Genomic DNA, 16,016 nt, shown 5'->3' with positions numbered 1-16,016 from the left:
TTTTAGGGGGTCCTGGGCAACGCCCTCTCCCTACAACCACCACCACTACAAAAAAACACGTATTCTTTTGTTTTAATAGTGTGTAATCTAACTTTTTAAACTTGTTATCCCCCAACATCCAACACATGCCCCTCCCCCATGAAGTCCCAGACTACTAGTCATGTTACCTCCTTTAAAGACACACAAATGTGTTACCTCTGATGTCCCTCACCTGTTTTACGTCCCGAGGGTCCCATACAGTAGGACATTTGCCGTTGTGAAAATCAGCTTCTTATCATCATCTTAATGCGTAACTGTAACTTGAAGAATAATCCCTGAAGTGCAACTGGGTCCAGGTCGTCTTACAAGGCTGCATTTCTATTTTGAAATTCATTAAATGCATTTAAAATGGAAGAAAATGCGAGAACACTTTTTGTGATACAGTGACATAGTGGACTGGTATGCAAGATGTGATGCATTACAAAAGAAGTCGACCTATGCACACGAAATCTGTTGGGACAGAGCTAAGGATTGAGTGTAAAATTGACTGTTTGCATGTTAAACGTTTTCAACACTTAAGTGTTATTTTAGGGTGTTACAAAGCACGCTCTTTGTAATCAAGGATAATCTAATTAGCAAATACAATTTCAAATATAGTTTATATGTTTTTTCATTAACCTATGTGAATTGTCATAGTCCAGATTTTAACGAGTCAATCCTTTCAAAAGTCATTAATTCGAACATAAGTTTATTTTATTTACATTATCTGTGTCGTGCACTAAACTGCTTAGTTTAGGTTGACAATATTTTTGTTGAGTTTGGGTGCAAGATTTTTCAGTAAACTGTAGGCACTCTTATAATAACAAGCTGTTTCCCTCTTTTGGCCGATTTGTTTTTATTATCGTATGAGGATGAACGTATTGAAGAACTGGTTGGAACTGGTAAAAAAGTCCGTCAATTTCCTATTTAGAAATATAATAGAGACTTATCTATCGCACGGATCGTATAATACCCTCATGAGCTTGACATCAAGGACACTACAGACTCTTCTACTTCAGCCGCCTTCCTCGATATCTACTTACAACATGGCCAACAAGGATGCTGTACGATAAGCAGGATGACAACGATTTTTCTAACTTGAACATTCCCTTTTTTGACAGTAACGTCCCCGTCTCCTCGCATATAGTGTATGCGAGTCGCAGTTGATTCGGTATTCAAGAGCTTGCTCCAATGAGTATGATTTCCGTGATAGATGTGAATTGCTGACGGAAAAACTTGAAACAAAGTGTTTGCAAATATGTAGATTGGTGAATACTATCTTCATGGACATATGCTACATATATGTCTTTGTGTTGTATGGAGGTTGTTTTTGATTATGCTCATTTGAGATTACGTGGATTTGACGTATATTTATATGGTAGGTGTCGTTGATGAAGCAGGAGACGCTTAGTCTTTTGGAACACATTCTACATATCCCCTTACTGTCGAGACTTGGTCTCGCACGGACAAATATTCGAGAGCGAGAATCTGTGGAAAGCGAGACTAAGTCTCCTTGTACCATCAACATATCTAAACACGTTAACACAAGTGCTGATACACATTTATATAAGTAATTCATTATTCACCTCATTTTATCATTGAAAAAACTCCCCAAAACAAAGTCAGTCCTATCCGGATATGCAAAGCCGTCCTCACACAATCTGGTTTTGCTTGTATAACACCCTCCCACCCCAACCCCTACTCCACCCCAATTTAAGAAGAACTTTGCTTTGTAAGCTGAATTCTAATAAGAGTTCTCTCCCCTCATGCAACCTTTTGCTTATATTTTTCATTGCGAAAGTTGATATTGCACTACCATGATCAAATTGTGAGTAAACACGGCATGGTTAATACACAACAACAACTTCGCTTGAGCATTAGGGTTCAACAAGCCCCCTAAAAGAGGCTATAGTCACCCTTATTGTCAACCACATTCAAACACCCTAATTAAAAATCGGAACTTAAAGATGTAGTTTGGATATATTGAACTTGTCCATAAGATAATTAAATGATCCATAGTGGGGTCAACGTTGTCAATAATAAGACATTAAGGCGGGTGTCCTTATAAATATAGTACATCGTACTTAACATGCGAGACCAACTGAATGATATGAAATCACTTATTATCTGAAGTTCATTTATATACCTATCTGAAGTTCATTTATATACATAGGTCATGCAGAGCTCTTTTACTAACTGTAGATAGACATACTAGCCTCAAATCAAGATAGGTGATACCATGCGAAACTACTAAAATCATAATAGAAATTCCCTGGTAAAAGTTTTAGCAGATTATAAATAAGAAAACAGTGGGTAAGTGGCCTAAATCGATGAGTGAACGTTAGAGCATCTGCCGTTTCCACTAGACATGTTATAACTACTGAAACTGAAATATTTATAACATGTCTAAAGTTTTTTTTTTATAACAACACTAAATGTTAAGAAAGGACACTAATGTAAGGTTTAATAATTCATAACGGTCACAAGGTATTTGGTTTTACATTTATACACTATATGTTACTAGAGATATTTTACTATAATTTTAGTGTATTCCCATAGCCGCAAACATATCGTTTAGATGCCGGCACAGCTATACTAGAAGAGAAATTAGGCATGTTGAACCTTAACATTTATCGAGGTAAAAGGTCTGTAAATTACCAAATTTATCATCCAGCAAGTGTACGAAAAACTTCAAAATGTTAACCTCCGCTTTGCTAATTAATTCATTTTTTTATATATCATTATTGGTCGAATAAACTATCGACAATGTTCAGCGTTCACTGTTTAATACAAATTAATACTAATGTTACTACTATATATGGAGTTTGTGGGTTATGGCGGACCAGTTATTCAACCCATTAGAAATGAGAAAACTAAGAGATGTCCAACGACAATCATGCCGTTATTACGCTGTACTGGAATGTTATTGGTAGACGGAAGAGAGATGAACAAACCACAATTTGTAAATAGATACAGTATGTCAAAAATGAAATACATTGCATCATACAGCTGTTCTATTCCTCCTTTGGATTACTCAGTTAATGGCTGTTCAAAAGTGGCATACAGTGACCAAGAAAAAGTCGAAGTTCTAAATAATTATTTCGCTTCAATTTCATGTACTGATGAATCCGATGTCACTCTACCTGATTTTCATAGAAAATGTCAAAACTCTCTCACTAATATTGTTATACATGCAAATGAAGTTTTCGATATTTTATCAATTCTAGATATTAGAAAGGTAGTTGGCCCTAATAAGATCAGCCACCGTATGCTGAAGGTTACAGCCAGATCAATTTCACAGCCTCTCACTATGTTGTTCAATCGATCTGTCAGAGAAGCTATTTTCCCTACCGAATGGAAAAAAGCTCATGTCTTGCCGTTATTAAAAAAAGGAGATGCACAACTTCCTTCCAACTATCGACCTATTTCTTTACTTAGCTGTCTGTCAAAAATTACGGAAAGGTGTGTTTTTAAGTATATTTTCAACTTTGCAAGAGAGAATGCTATATTTTATAAATACCAATCCGGGTTCCTTCCCGCTCATTCCACCGTTTACCATTTAATAGAACTGTACCATAACATTGTCACTGCTGCTGATAGAAAAGATTATTCTTGTATTGTATTCTGTGACTCGTCAAATGCATTTGACAAAGTCTGGCATAGAGGTCTTCTTTTTAAACTTCGTCAGTATGGCATAGGGGTGAACTGCTATCTTGGGTGTCGAATTATTTAAGCAACAGACAACAATCTGTTATATATGGCAATGGCGTCTCATCATTAAAACCAGTTACAGCAGGAGTTCCCCAGGGTTGTGTACTTGTCCCCCTGTTATTTCTCTTCTATATAAATGACCTAGCTAATCACATGGAAACTTTTGTCAGACTTTTCGCGGACGATTCATCTCTTCAGAAATCTTCCTCCAATCTTTATGAAATCGAACAAGCATTGCATCATGATTTACTATGTCTTCAGAACTGGTCCGACCAATGGCTTATGAAATTTAATCCTGCAAAGACTAAAGCGATCCTTTTCTCTTCTAGAAATGTCCCTGATAAACCAAACCTGGTATGCAACGATGAAACTATCGAGTTCACTGACTCGCATCGTCATTTGGGGGTCACTCGTAGTGATAACTACAAATGGGCTGACTACGTAAACCAATTGATAAAAACTTCTTCTCAAAAAGTTACAGCTTTAAAAAAACTGAAATACAAAGTAAGTAAATCTACTCTTAATACTCTATATATATCATTTATTCGACCTGTGCTAGAATATGCTTCTAGTGTTTGAGACGGCTGCTCTGAACATTTGTCCGACTCTTTGGAAAAACTACAATTGGAAGCAGATAGGGTCATCTCCGGTCTAACGACCATTGCTTCACGCGAGGCATAATATTCACTATAAACGTGCCCCAGCTTACTTAGAACACCTAATCCCACCAAGCAGGCACGATTTAAATAGGGAGTTAAGAAACCCAGACAATTATCAGGCATCGTTGTAGTGGTTTACGGTCAGATTAATTTAGAGTAGTAATTTGTCGGTCCCCAAATTGTTTGTGCGGTGACGGTGTGGAAGACGCAAATCACTACTTCTTTACATGTTAAAATTTTGTTATTCAAAGACTTGTCTTATTTGTAAATCTACTCTTAATACTCTATAATTTTAATCTAGAAATTATTTTATGGGGAAATAGTGACACTTACTCCTATGGAACAAACATCAATATAGTTAAATCGGTACAGACGTTTTTGAATACAACAAAGCGTTTTGATACTACCTGAACGAACCTTTTACAATCGACATCAAATCTGCTCCCTCTCGACTCCTTTCCCGTCTTTCATCTACTTTATCTTTCAATTCCCCTTTACTTTTTGTGATAAAGTAGATTTAGACAAAAATACATCTACCTTATTATCATCTTGTAAATTTATCTCTATGTACATAGTACGTCACGTGATTTAAATGTAATTCATATGCTGTATTCGTGGAGAAGAGCTTGTAAGTTGTTAGAACTTGTCTCTCATCCATTTGTCTGTTTCGACAATAAAATATGTTTAAATCATACAGCTGTTTTGTTGTTCTAGGAAACTTGGGTGATGCTAGGGGCCAAAAAGTTGGAAATCCAATTGGTCTATATTACTGTACAAAGAGAGGGACAGGTAGACCATACTTTGCTGCATGCCGAAACCCGTTTCATTCCTGCTATACACCCGTCTCATATTGCCACACTTGAATCCCACAAATTACATACTTTGCGTTGATGGTCAAAATGTTCTCTTCAAATTATCCCAGATGATTGTTGAGATAATAAAACCTGAAAATGGCGAGCCAAGGTTATTTTGCATTCCTTTAAACAACAAAAAACCCTCATGATAAATTCAAATACAAAAGAGCCAAAACCGGTTGTTTTTTATGTAGATTTTCTTGTGTGCACAAGTAAACAAGTGCTGCACTTTGCCTTGTAACATTTCAGACGCCAGGTTTCTTAATGAGTTTATTTAGACAAATACGATACACGTGGCTCCGACATCGGAAGTAGATAACATTTAAACACAGAGACGAAACAATCTTAAATGACACTTTATTGTTTCACTGAATATTGTGTTACATACCGTCTGCTTATATTTGATTTTGGTGTATGTGTGAAACGTTGTCTAACCACGCATATATGCTCGGATTACATATACTAAGTACATATATAGTAAATACCTATTCTGTTTTACCTATTTCAAGCATTTTAAAGCAATAACATTTTCAGACAGACGAGGAAATCCCAATAACAATTTCCAGTCTGGCTGGTTAGAAAATCAATAGCAATTGCCAGTAAGACATTACAGTAGTAATGTCATATCAGACAGATGATGTAATCACGTTTGCAACGTCTAATGAGTAAATTCCTGTAAGACAGGTGAGGAAAACACAAAAGTAAATTCCTGTGAGACAGGTGAGGAAAGCACAAAAGTAAATTCCTGTGAGACAGGTGAGGAAAACACAAAAGTAAATTCCTGTGCGACAAGTGAAGAAATAGTAGTCATGTCAAGTTAGGCGAGAAAGGAAATAAATGAATCAATACAAAGCCAGACAGAAACAGACATCACAACATTTTCAATTTCCATTAGGAAAATTGAGCATAGTACAAAAAGTTTTACCAGGTCAGATAGATGGGGTAATCACAGCAACAACGCAGATCAAACAAGCGACGAAACAACAAATGCACTCACAAATACCTATGCAATATAACATACGTGACTGTGTTATATACAAAAGCAAAATCAATAACTATATGTATAAACTGCAAAACAAGAGAAAGACTTTTTGTCTATTAATTTCTTTACCTTTTCAAAATTCAATTTGAACGATGAATTCATGAGAAAACACATATTTTGTCTTTTGTGTATTTTTCTTTCATTTTTGAATAACAGAATTATGATTCAACTTATAGTGATTGTCAAAAGAAATCTATATACACTACTTAATATTGGGAATTAAACGTTTCGTAACATCGTGCATTACGTTTTCACTAACCATGACAATTATAGAACAAAAAAGTTTTCTTCTTTTGAATAACCTTTTCCTCGTTAACCAAGACTGTATCGATACAAAAGTCAGCATTTTATTTATATTTCAAAAGACTTGTAAAACAACTATTTTCGTTGTTATTAGTTAGTTATAAAGATAATGAAATACTTTGGTTTATTTGTTTGGTTTGGTTTGTTTGTGTTTTACGTCCTATTAATTTAAGGACGTGCCAGGTTTTGGTGGTGGAGGAAAGCCGAATCCCGGAGAAAAAACACCGACCAACGGCCAGAACCTGGCGACTGCCCCACGTAGGCCTCGAACTCGCGATCCAGTGGTGGAGGGCTAGTCGTAGCAGAATGTCAGACGCCTCAACAACTTGGCCACCGCGAATAAATACAAGCAAGTTATACGCGATAAGATACATTTCATGAAATTCGGTAACTATTATATATTGATTCCAGAAGTAATCACATGTGATTTTATGTACAACTAATTTTAAAATTACATCGCCAAATTTGTATAGTTTGAATTTAAAGGGGTATCAAAGGACTTGTTATAACACTACATTTGAGGAACCCAGTGAGGGTCTTTTAAGGATAAACATATAACACCACCTAAAAAAGATGACAGGAGCGATGCCTGCCTCCACCAAATTGACTGCCTCACAGAGTTGTCATTTTGTTACCGTACAACCAATGTTAACCGCTGGATGTCTTTAAATCAAAATGATATCGCTGTTGAGAGTATCTAGCGGTTGTGCTTATATGACAACGACAATGGCGTTGTAATGCGCTGGCTGTAAAAAAATCAACATTTATACAAACAATTTACCGATCTAAAGAAACTTATTATTTATATGTTGACAAAGAAAGATATTATCACTATAAATGTATAGTATCAAAAAGCAAAGCTGTTTATATGTATGTATACATGTATACCATGGAAACAAGTATATGAATACCGTGGATCTGAATCGTATTCTGCAGCTATTTAACGGAAAAGGAAGGTATTAAGTCTGCTCCTCGAAATGAACTTTTTCTCTCTCAGATATTGATCACCGGTTTGGTATACCTCAAGATACCAACTTCAGACGTAGATGATATCCCCGAGTCTAGGCCGCTGTCTCTCATCGACACGGAAGCCCTTCTCTCCTTGTTCTGTCTCCCGTGCTCGACATTAAACGAGTCAATACTAGTATGACTCACAGAACCTCGCCGGGCTGAACCAAAGTTATCGGTTCCCTTGATTTGTACCACAGACGACCGACGCTCATGTACATATCCCACTGTCTCGTTCATATCCTCATGAACCAGTGATTTACGACGTTCACCAGTTCTGTGAACACCTGCTTTCATACTTCTAGTAGACGTCAAAAAAGACAGCATATGCTGATCCACGCTCGACTTCCGTCTGATTCTCCTTTGGAACTCTGGGATTGAGGATTTTACATCCATAAAGGACAAACCATTCGGTCCTCTGCCTATTCCGTCGACAGTATTTCTCTCTTTACCGGTCGAGTACGCTCCTTTGCTAGGTTCAAAGTTTCTGCAATCACTGCTCAATTCTGATGACTGCACTTTGTGCTGATCTGAAGATGTACTGTTTGAAGAACGGTTCCGTGAAATAACAGGTTCGTGCGAAGCATGATTATTTAAAGCCTTATTTGCATAATCCCCGCTACGGTCATTTGAAGCACCATTTGTAAGTTCCGAAGCACGATCTTTTGAAGAGTTATTTGCAAGTTCTTCTGCAGTTAAGTCATTTAGAGTGTTATTTGCATGTTCTGTTGAAACGTGATCTCCTGAACCATCATTTGCGCTGTCTTCTCCAGTGCGATCACTTGAAGAGTCATTTTTAAGTCCTTCTGAATAACGACCTTTTGAAGTGTTAGCTGTAGGTTCGGCACCGCTATCATTTTGAGGTTGTTCTGACGTGTGTTCACTTGTCTCCTCATTTGCGTATTCTTTGCTGTTGATGTCATCATTTTCATTTCCCTCAGTGGTACCAGCACCCGAACTATATTTATGTATTTCATGTTGTTCTTGTCCAATTTGAGGTGGTGTTTCCGAAGTGCCTTCAATACTTCCCAAGGGCTTGTGTTTCTTCTTTTTTCTCTTTTTCTTGCGTTTCTCGTTTGCATCATCAGCCGCCGCGATGGGTGGTAGTTTGGCTGGTATTTGGTTCGAATCCACAGGAACTTGAGTTGGTACTGGTACCATATTAGGGAGAACAGTATCATGGACGATCACATTCGGATTAAGAGGCGGAAGCTTAACTCCATGAGCACCCGCCTCGGCGAAACCAAACTTGTTCCAACTATTAATATCCGAAGGTTTTTTCAAGTGGTTCTTATTGTTGGTTTCCTTATCGAGCATGTAATCCTCCAGGCCTTCTGGTGGAGTACGTGTGGCTTCATTAGGTGGAGGGAGTTCGGGTTTCTCTCCATCATTTGGCTTTACCTTCAAGAAAATAATTATATTCTTAGTTTATAATTAATATTCAATTCATCTTTAATTTAAGTTTAAGACTTTATAGCGCTTTAAAGGGGCGACTTTTGTTCTTAGTTTTACAACTTGATCAAACCAGCATGGTGTCTATTTCGCGCTACTCTTTCATTGCTCGTTTCGAAATGGGCAAATAGTTTGTAGCAGTTTCGAATTCAAATATCGTGTTCAGACCGCAAAAATTGAAATCCAAATCTATCCAACTAAAGGCAGTAGTCAATAATATGTCTATCAATGATGTAAATTTCAGATATCGGAGACATGAAAATAATCTCGAAAGTAATATTTTCATATAAGTACTTACCTTCTTTTTCTTCTTCCATCTCACCAGGACAATGACAACTACTATGACTATGATCAGAACTGCGATTACAATATACCACCAGGGAACTGGAAATAGAAGTACAATAGATGTGATGAAGTCCATTAAAATGAAAAATAAAAAATAAATGAGTTGATAAGTGAGGAAAAGAATGTGATAGTTTGTAAAAAATAAAAAAAAGCGTTGGCTTGTTTGTCCAATGTTCCAGCGTTCCCATGTATCCTATATGAACGCTTCATTTAATATGACAGAATATCCGTCTTTGCGTATTGCAGAGTTATCTTCTCTTGTGAGCAGGTAATGGTATTGATTGTCACATCACTGGTTTGTGTGAGAAAATTACGTCGTTTTCTCAAAAATTGATGACGTTTCTCACACAAACCAATGACTTAACAATCAATACCTGCTCACAAGAGCAGATAACTCAACGATACGCATAGACGGAATAAAGCGCTTGAGGAGGAAAACAAGTTTTATCCGGCACTGAACTTGAAAAATTAAACTAGAAAGGTTTATGTTACTGAAGCTATGAATAATAACATGTTCAGGTTACTGGTGAGGATTGAAAACGGGTTTAAGACGTAATTTAAAGCAAAAAAATCCATTTAAAACTCAAAATAATGACATGTTAAATAGAAGGTTTTCGGATTACTGAATTTTTGTGACAGATATAAACACGAACTTTTACAGTGAATTGCATTTAATTAAAAATTAACTCATTTATGTTTTAAACGTGTTCGTCATATTCAACAATTTGTTTTTCAATATGTGGCTACAATTACGGAAAAACTAAAGATAGCAGCACACAAAATGTTGGATCGGGTTCCATGGAAAAATAGGACCAAACAAATTAAATTTCAAACTCTGTACCTTTTATTTCCGAAACAAATATTATAAAACAAGACAAACCTAATGTGACGGGGAGCTAATCCTGTGGTGTAATATTACCTACACGCTGGGTTTTTTACTTGTGATTACTCATCTAAATGTTATACTATGGTGAAATTTGGAAGACTGCAAAGCTGAAAGCTACCTAACATCACTGGATCTCAGAAGTGCTAGCATCTAAACAGCCTTCAGCGCTTATTCATTTGTATAAAGTTCAGCTGGTTGCATGCTAAAACGGTTGTCTCGGACCACATTGAAAAGGTATACACAACATTATACTTTTTAAATTAACAGCCATTAAAGCAAACCCTCTGCAATTTTCTGACTATATATAATTAACTACTAAGTATTAAAACATAAATATAGCAAGTGCAAATGACCACTGAAGAACGGTGAACAAATGTTCGAATGCTAAAAACACGTTTTGGAAATGAAGGTGATATATGTTGAAAAAAAATCTGTTATCAAAACAAACAACAAATGTTTTATCAGTATCAATTTTTAAAATGTTTACTTGGCAACACTGTGTGCTTGGCAACACTGTGTGCTTGGCAACACTGTGTACTTGGCACTTGCCAACACTGTGCACTTGTTCGCAAATTCACTGCTTAATTTTTTTTATTTTATTTGCTGTTATGTTTTAATTTAATGAGGTTTTGTTCTTCAATTACCCAATATATAGACATATTCTATTAACTCTATGGGAAGCTCCATATTAACAGTTGGCTAAAAATCGTTGTTCAGAATGATCTTTTTGTGTTATTTTTGTATTCGACAGTAAAGCTTGACAAAGAAATGCCGACAACACCATAACACGTCTAAACAGAATGCAAACTTTAGAAATGACAACTTTGCGAGGTAGAGCTTGCTTTTAAGGGTATTGCATCCAGCTTTATAATGATCGATATTATCCATAACATATACTTATTGAGGTAACATATTTCCTGTTTTTAGGTGTTGAGGACTTGATTAATATTGTGTAAAATACTATCCGATATGATATATAACTTACATGAAGCTGATACTGTTTCACTGCCTTGTGGTTCTTGCTGGGACGAAACTGGTATTGCAGCGGTGGTTCCATTGGCGGTGATTGGTACATCAGTGGTAGTGGTAAGGGTAGTGGTAGTGTCAGCTAAGGTTGCGGTGGTGGTTGTTACATCAGTGGTAGGGGTAAGGGTAGTGGTAGTGTCGGCTAAGGTTGTGGTGTTGGTTGGTACATCAGTGGTAGTGGTAAGGGTAGTGGTAGTGTCGGCTAAGGTAGTGGTGGTTGTCGGTACCCTAGTGGTAGTGGTAAGGGTGGTGGTAGTGTTGGCTAAGGTTGTGGTGGTGGTCGGTACATCAGTGGTAGTGGTAAGGGTGGTCGTGGGGTCGGCTGAGGTTGTAGTGGTAGTCGGTACATTAGTGGTAGTGGTAAGGGTGGTGGTAGTGTCGGCTAAGGTAGTGGTGGTTGTCGGTACACTAGTGGTAGTGGTAAGGGTGGTGGTAGTGTCGGCTAAGGTAGTGGTGGTTGTCGGTACACTAGTGGTAGTGGTAAGGGTGGTGGTAGTGTCGGCTAAGGTTGTGGTGGTGGTCGGTACTTCAGTGGTAGTGGTAAGGGTAGTGGTAGTGTCGGCTAAGGTTGTGGTGGTGGTTGGTACAACAGTGGTAGTGGTAAGAGTAGTGGTAGTTGTGGTGGTCGGTACATCAGTCGTAGTTGTAAGGGTGGTTGTGGTGTCGGCTGGGGTTATGGTGGTGGTCGGTACATCAGTCGTAGTTGTGAGGGTGGTGGTAACACAAGAAGATCCGTCGTTGGCGCTGGCCAGACAGTCATACTCCGCGGAAACTGCTGGACATGCTATCTTAAGTGACCCACATGTATCCGCTGTAAATGAGAACAACACCTTGAAATGTATACGTATACCTGTATCATAGTTTATTCACACAAAGATTGGATCTCATTTAGAATTAAATGAGCTCAAAATCTTTCCAATAAATAAAGAACACGTTATTCTAGATTACTGTCGACACAGTATGTTAGAAAAATATATACATTTATAGGAAGATAACTGCTGGAATCAAGTGATTTGTGCATCGTACTTACAAGAAAAACCGATCCAAAAATAACCATTTCTTTCTCCAAGATCGTTTGAGAAAGTCATCTCCAAATAGTTGGACTGACTGGTAAATATATCCTGAATAACAAACATGTTATTATTGGAACAGTCCAGGGTTATAACGGACGAATTATCCTTCAATGTGATGCTTTGTCGACAAGTTCCCGAAGAATCACTTTGTAGGCGGATGTCAAGCGCAGAAACGGTTATCTGGGAGTTGCACGCAGTTTCAATTGAGCACGTAGAAGACGTCACTGAGGAGTCAATTGCATTTGGAAAATTTGGACTCCATATGTACAGGAAAGACGGATCGGTGGTGCCCTGAAGGGATGCCGAGTCGCTGCTACCAATAGCAGAAACTGGAGAGACAAACATTTAAACGTTTAATGATACATCTTGTTCTATTCTCTTTATTATGTGTTATAAATCAAGTATATTTCCTTGCTGAGAGTTACTCTATGAACACCATTGAAATTCGCTTTCTCATATAACAAATAATGATACTTACAGAAAATCCTATGCTGCTTATATTAGTTCTGTTGTATTACATATCCGTCTACGCAAACAACAACTCTATCAGGTTGCAACAGGAGGTAAACATAGCGCTTTTGTATGTAAAATTGTTCGTTTAATTATACCCATAATTATCTCATGGAAACACGACCAATTCTAAACGAGCAGTCATAATACGTTCGAACCGTCAATGTAAGATTTGTTTTGGGCAATCCAACTTGCAGGTGACATATCTAAGTAAGGTATATTGGAAGCCATGGAAATACAACATCTGCTCAAATGGATATTGTTGCAGAAGACAAGCACACACATGGGTCAGTACATCAGGAATGATTTGAATCTATGAAGGTGTTACGGTAACGTTAGGATGAGCACACAGATTTATTGCAAAATCAATCATCGAATTTGACAACAGAACCTTTAACATATGTTGTTAATTATTTGATGGATATTTAAAGAAAACTGACATCATAAAGTAAAATATTTATTGATTATTATTTTTATCATTAAGAAAAATATTTATTTATTATTATTATTATTTTATTATTATTATTATGTATATTTTTTTAAGTGATCATGTAAACATGAAATACCATCTTGTAAATGTTTTGAGAAGATGATACGCATTAATGTTGAACCCATCTGAAAACAATTTCCGATTTTATACGGTATTTTTATTCTTAAAACATATAACCAGAGCGGCATGTTAAATGCATATATGTTGAGTTTTGTGTTAATCATAAATATAATACTCAGGAATATATATATCAATGTATGCTTCAATCTTAAAATTGTTATTCTAGACCAAAACGCATTGACCATCTTAACACAAACGTAACTGACAAAATGCCAGAAGTACCATCGATAAGATAATGATATTATAGGTATTGTTTTTGTTTTGTCCCATGATATTACACCAAAGTTGATATAAATGGAATTTTTGGAAATTTATTTAAAGTGACATAACTTCATTTGTTGCTTAATAAACGGATTTAGCCAAAACGAGCGACAGTAACGCACAATCTTGTACCAATATAAACAGAAATGCTATTGGAGTTAAAAATCACTTAACTTCACCTTATAAGATTGTTTGACTCGTATTCCATCAACTAAATTCTTTGGTTTTGAAAGATCCATTGAGTTACATTAAATGTTTATTGATTTCGAATTATATGGGCATGATGTCAAAACAAAATCCTGCCAATCGGACATTTCGTAACTGTCAACTTCTGTTTGGTATGCTCTACTTGGACATAGCTACACGCCTGATGTACATGGCAATTAAGAGTAAGAAACACTCATTCACGAAAAGAGCATCGCGTACGTTTAGTTTCATGTAAAACAGAAATTACATTCCACATATGATGATGTAACTGAAGACACAGTTCAAATTCAATAGAGATAATAATCCGGTTTTTCGACAGAAATGCTAACCTGATACCTTTTGGCAAGCTCCGATTATACTCTCGTGGTCTTAAGATTTAGAGATTGATGGCACTTCTAGAATAAGCGCCCCCTGTTATTGCTATAGTACAGACGTATTACATTATCATTATATAACATGTCTTTGACGTTCAATTAGACACTGGACATGCCTTTTCGAGTTTCTTTTGAGGGATGACCTATAGTGTGCAAGAAACGATAATGCCCCCGAGACGTAAAGAGATAGCTAAACAGACGGCATAATGTTCGGATATGTTTCACCGTTGTCGATTGATTGGAGAGTAAATGCAATCAAGTTAAGTCTAATGTGGGTGGACAGAAAATCAGTTTGGTAGTTCTCATCGACATTCATTGTAAAGGCACAACCTTTAAATAGACCTCACTGACAAAAATGGTAAACACACAAAACATATTTTTGATACATTTTAGCCATCAGCCTTATAAAAATTAGTCGCAATAAAATTGATTACATATAAATAGTTATAAACCTACCTGGAATGCAGTAATAATACATGTACAAGTAGTTGCTGGTCTCCAAGTACCAAGATGAACACTTGTCAGGTGTTTCCATGGTATCAACTCGAATCTTGTCACATTCACTCTTTCCCGTACAGTTGATCTGGTATTTATAATTTGCATCAAACCCTCCTGTTACAGAATAGTCGAACGTACAGTCCGTGTCTGCTGGGGTACAGCATGTCTCTTCCTCCGCAACAGTAGAGGTGAATCGTTGACAGCCCGTCACGTTTAATTTAGCTCCTGCGAAGATATCCCTGACCACGATTCTCTCATCCGAAGGACACTGAGCGTCCATATAAACGTTTCCATTCTGGATACCATAGCAACCATATTTAAACTGTTCAGGTTCTGATATGGTTGAGTAGGTTATTCCTGAAGTATAAAATGGAAAAATAAATAAATAAGAATGTTAGACAAATAGTGAGTATTGCTATTCAACATTTCCTCTTGTCGTTATGGATATTTATAGCAGACTATTTTATTGTAAATCACATCACAAATTTAAACACAAAAGTATAACCTATGGTTCTGTTTTCCAAAAAAAAAAAAACTCAATAATTAAATATGTAATACAATAAAAATTAAAACTGTAATGCAAATAACGCTTGATATTATAAGATATTGCTCTGTTCAGTAAATCCCTGTACGAAGACATACCATACAAAATTATGTAAAATTAACGAATTGGAAACAGTCTTAAGAACAGCTTCATCCAAAGCGTAAGTTAAAGCCAGCAAAATTGTAAGTTGAATTGATAACTAGAACACCATACCAAAACAAAGAGCAGTAAGGAGTGTGTACGTATGTTGTAGATCCATTGCGACACCATCGTAACACGCTCTGCAATGGTAACACTGTCGGGCCGTCTGTTATATATAAACGCTAAGCAAACACACAACCATGCCGAAATTGGTAAATCGAGAAGTCAACCGACAAAGAAATTTGATGAACTTACATTTTGTTCCATTCCTGACGAAGATTCTACATACGTGACCTTCGTGTTTGTTTACTTGCCCAGTTGGAACAGTTGAAGGGAAAGACAATTTCAATTTTAAATCGGTTACAGTAATTATAATACATTTTATGTGTGAAAATACGATAACAACGTGTCTTGTGAGTTACACACTCTGGCCGGGACTGGTTCTGGGAACGATATTTTTGATACAATTTCTTCATGTGCGTAACTATCTATTC

The 16,016-nt window shown here is 36.7% G+C and overlaps 1 protein-coding gene across 1 annotated transcript; it reads right to left on the bottom strand.

Moving 5' to 3' along the window:
• Window positions 1-6,851: 6,851 nt before the first annotated feature.
• On the bottom strand, window positions 6,852-15,665 carry LOC110451616 (mucin-17-like). The gene is made up of 6 exons (XM_021499737.1): window positions 15,595-15,665; window positions 14,796-15,194; window positions 12,335-12,706; window positions 11,264-12,115; window positions 9,346-9,431; window positions 6,852-8,996 (listed from the first exon to the last, which is right to left on the bottom strand). Exons 1-6 carry the CDS (start codon window positions 15,638-15,640, stop codon window positions 7,581-7,583), a joined length of 3,171 nt encoding a protein of 1,056 aa, XP_021355412.1. The 5' UTR covers window positions 15,641-15,665; the 3' UTR covers window positions 6,852-7,580.
• Between the last annotated feature and the right edge of the window lie 351 nt (window positions 15,666-16,016).

Source organism: Mizuhopecten yessoensis, unplaced genomic scaffold (genome assembly GCF_002113885.1).
Source record: "Mizuhopecten yessoensis strain PY_sf001 unplaced genomic scaffold, ASM211388v2 scaffold6135_1, whole genome shotgun sequence".
Classification (NCBI taxonomy): domain Eukaryota; kingdom Metazoa; phylum Mollusca; class Bivalvia; order Pectinida; family Pectinidae; genus Mizuhopecten; species Mizuhopecten yessoensis.
This window is presented reverse-complemented; position numbering and strand designations above follow the sequence as displayed.

Bases quoted from the DNA above. Each gene is read 5' to 3' on its own strand.
- LOC110451616 (XM_021499737.1), bottom strand. From the start codon at position 15,640: ATGGATCTACAACATACGTACACACTCCTTACTGCTCTTTGTTTTG. The intron at 15,195-15,594 runs GTATGGTGTTCT...TTTATACTTCAG, and splicing joins CCTTACTGCTCTTTGTTTTG to GAATAACCTACTCAACCATA. The intron at 12,707-14,795 runs GTAGGTTTATAA...TTGTCTCTCCAG, and splicing joins GTATTATTACTGCATTCCAG to TTTCTGCTATTGGTAGCAGC.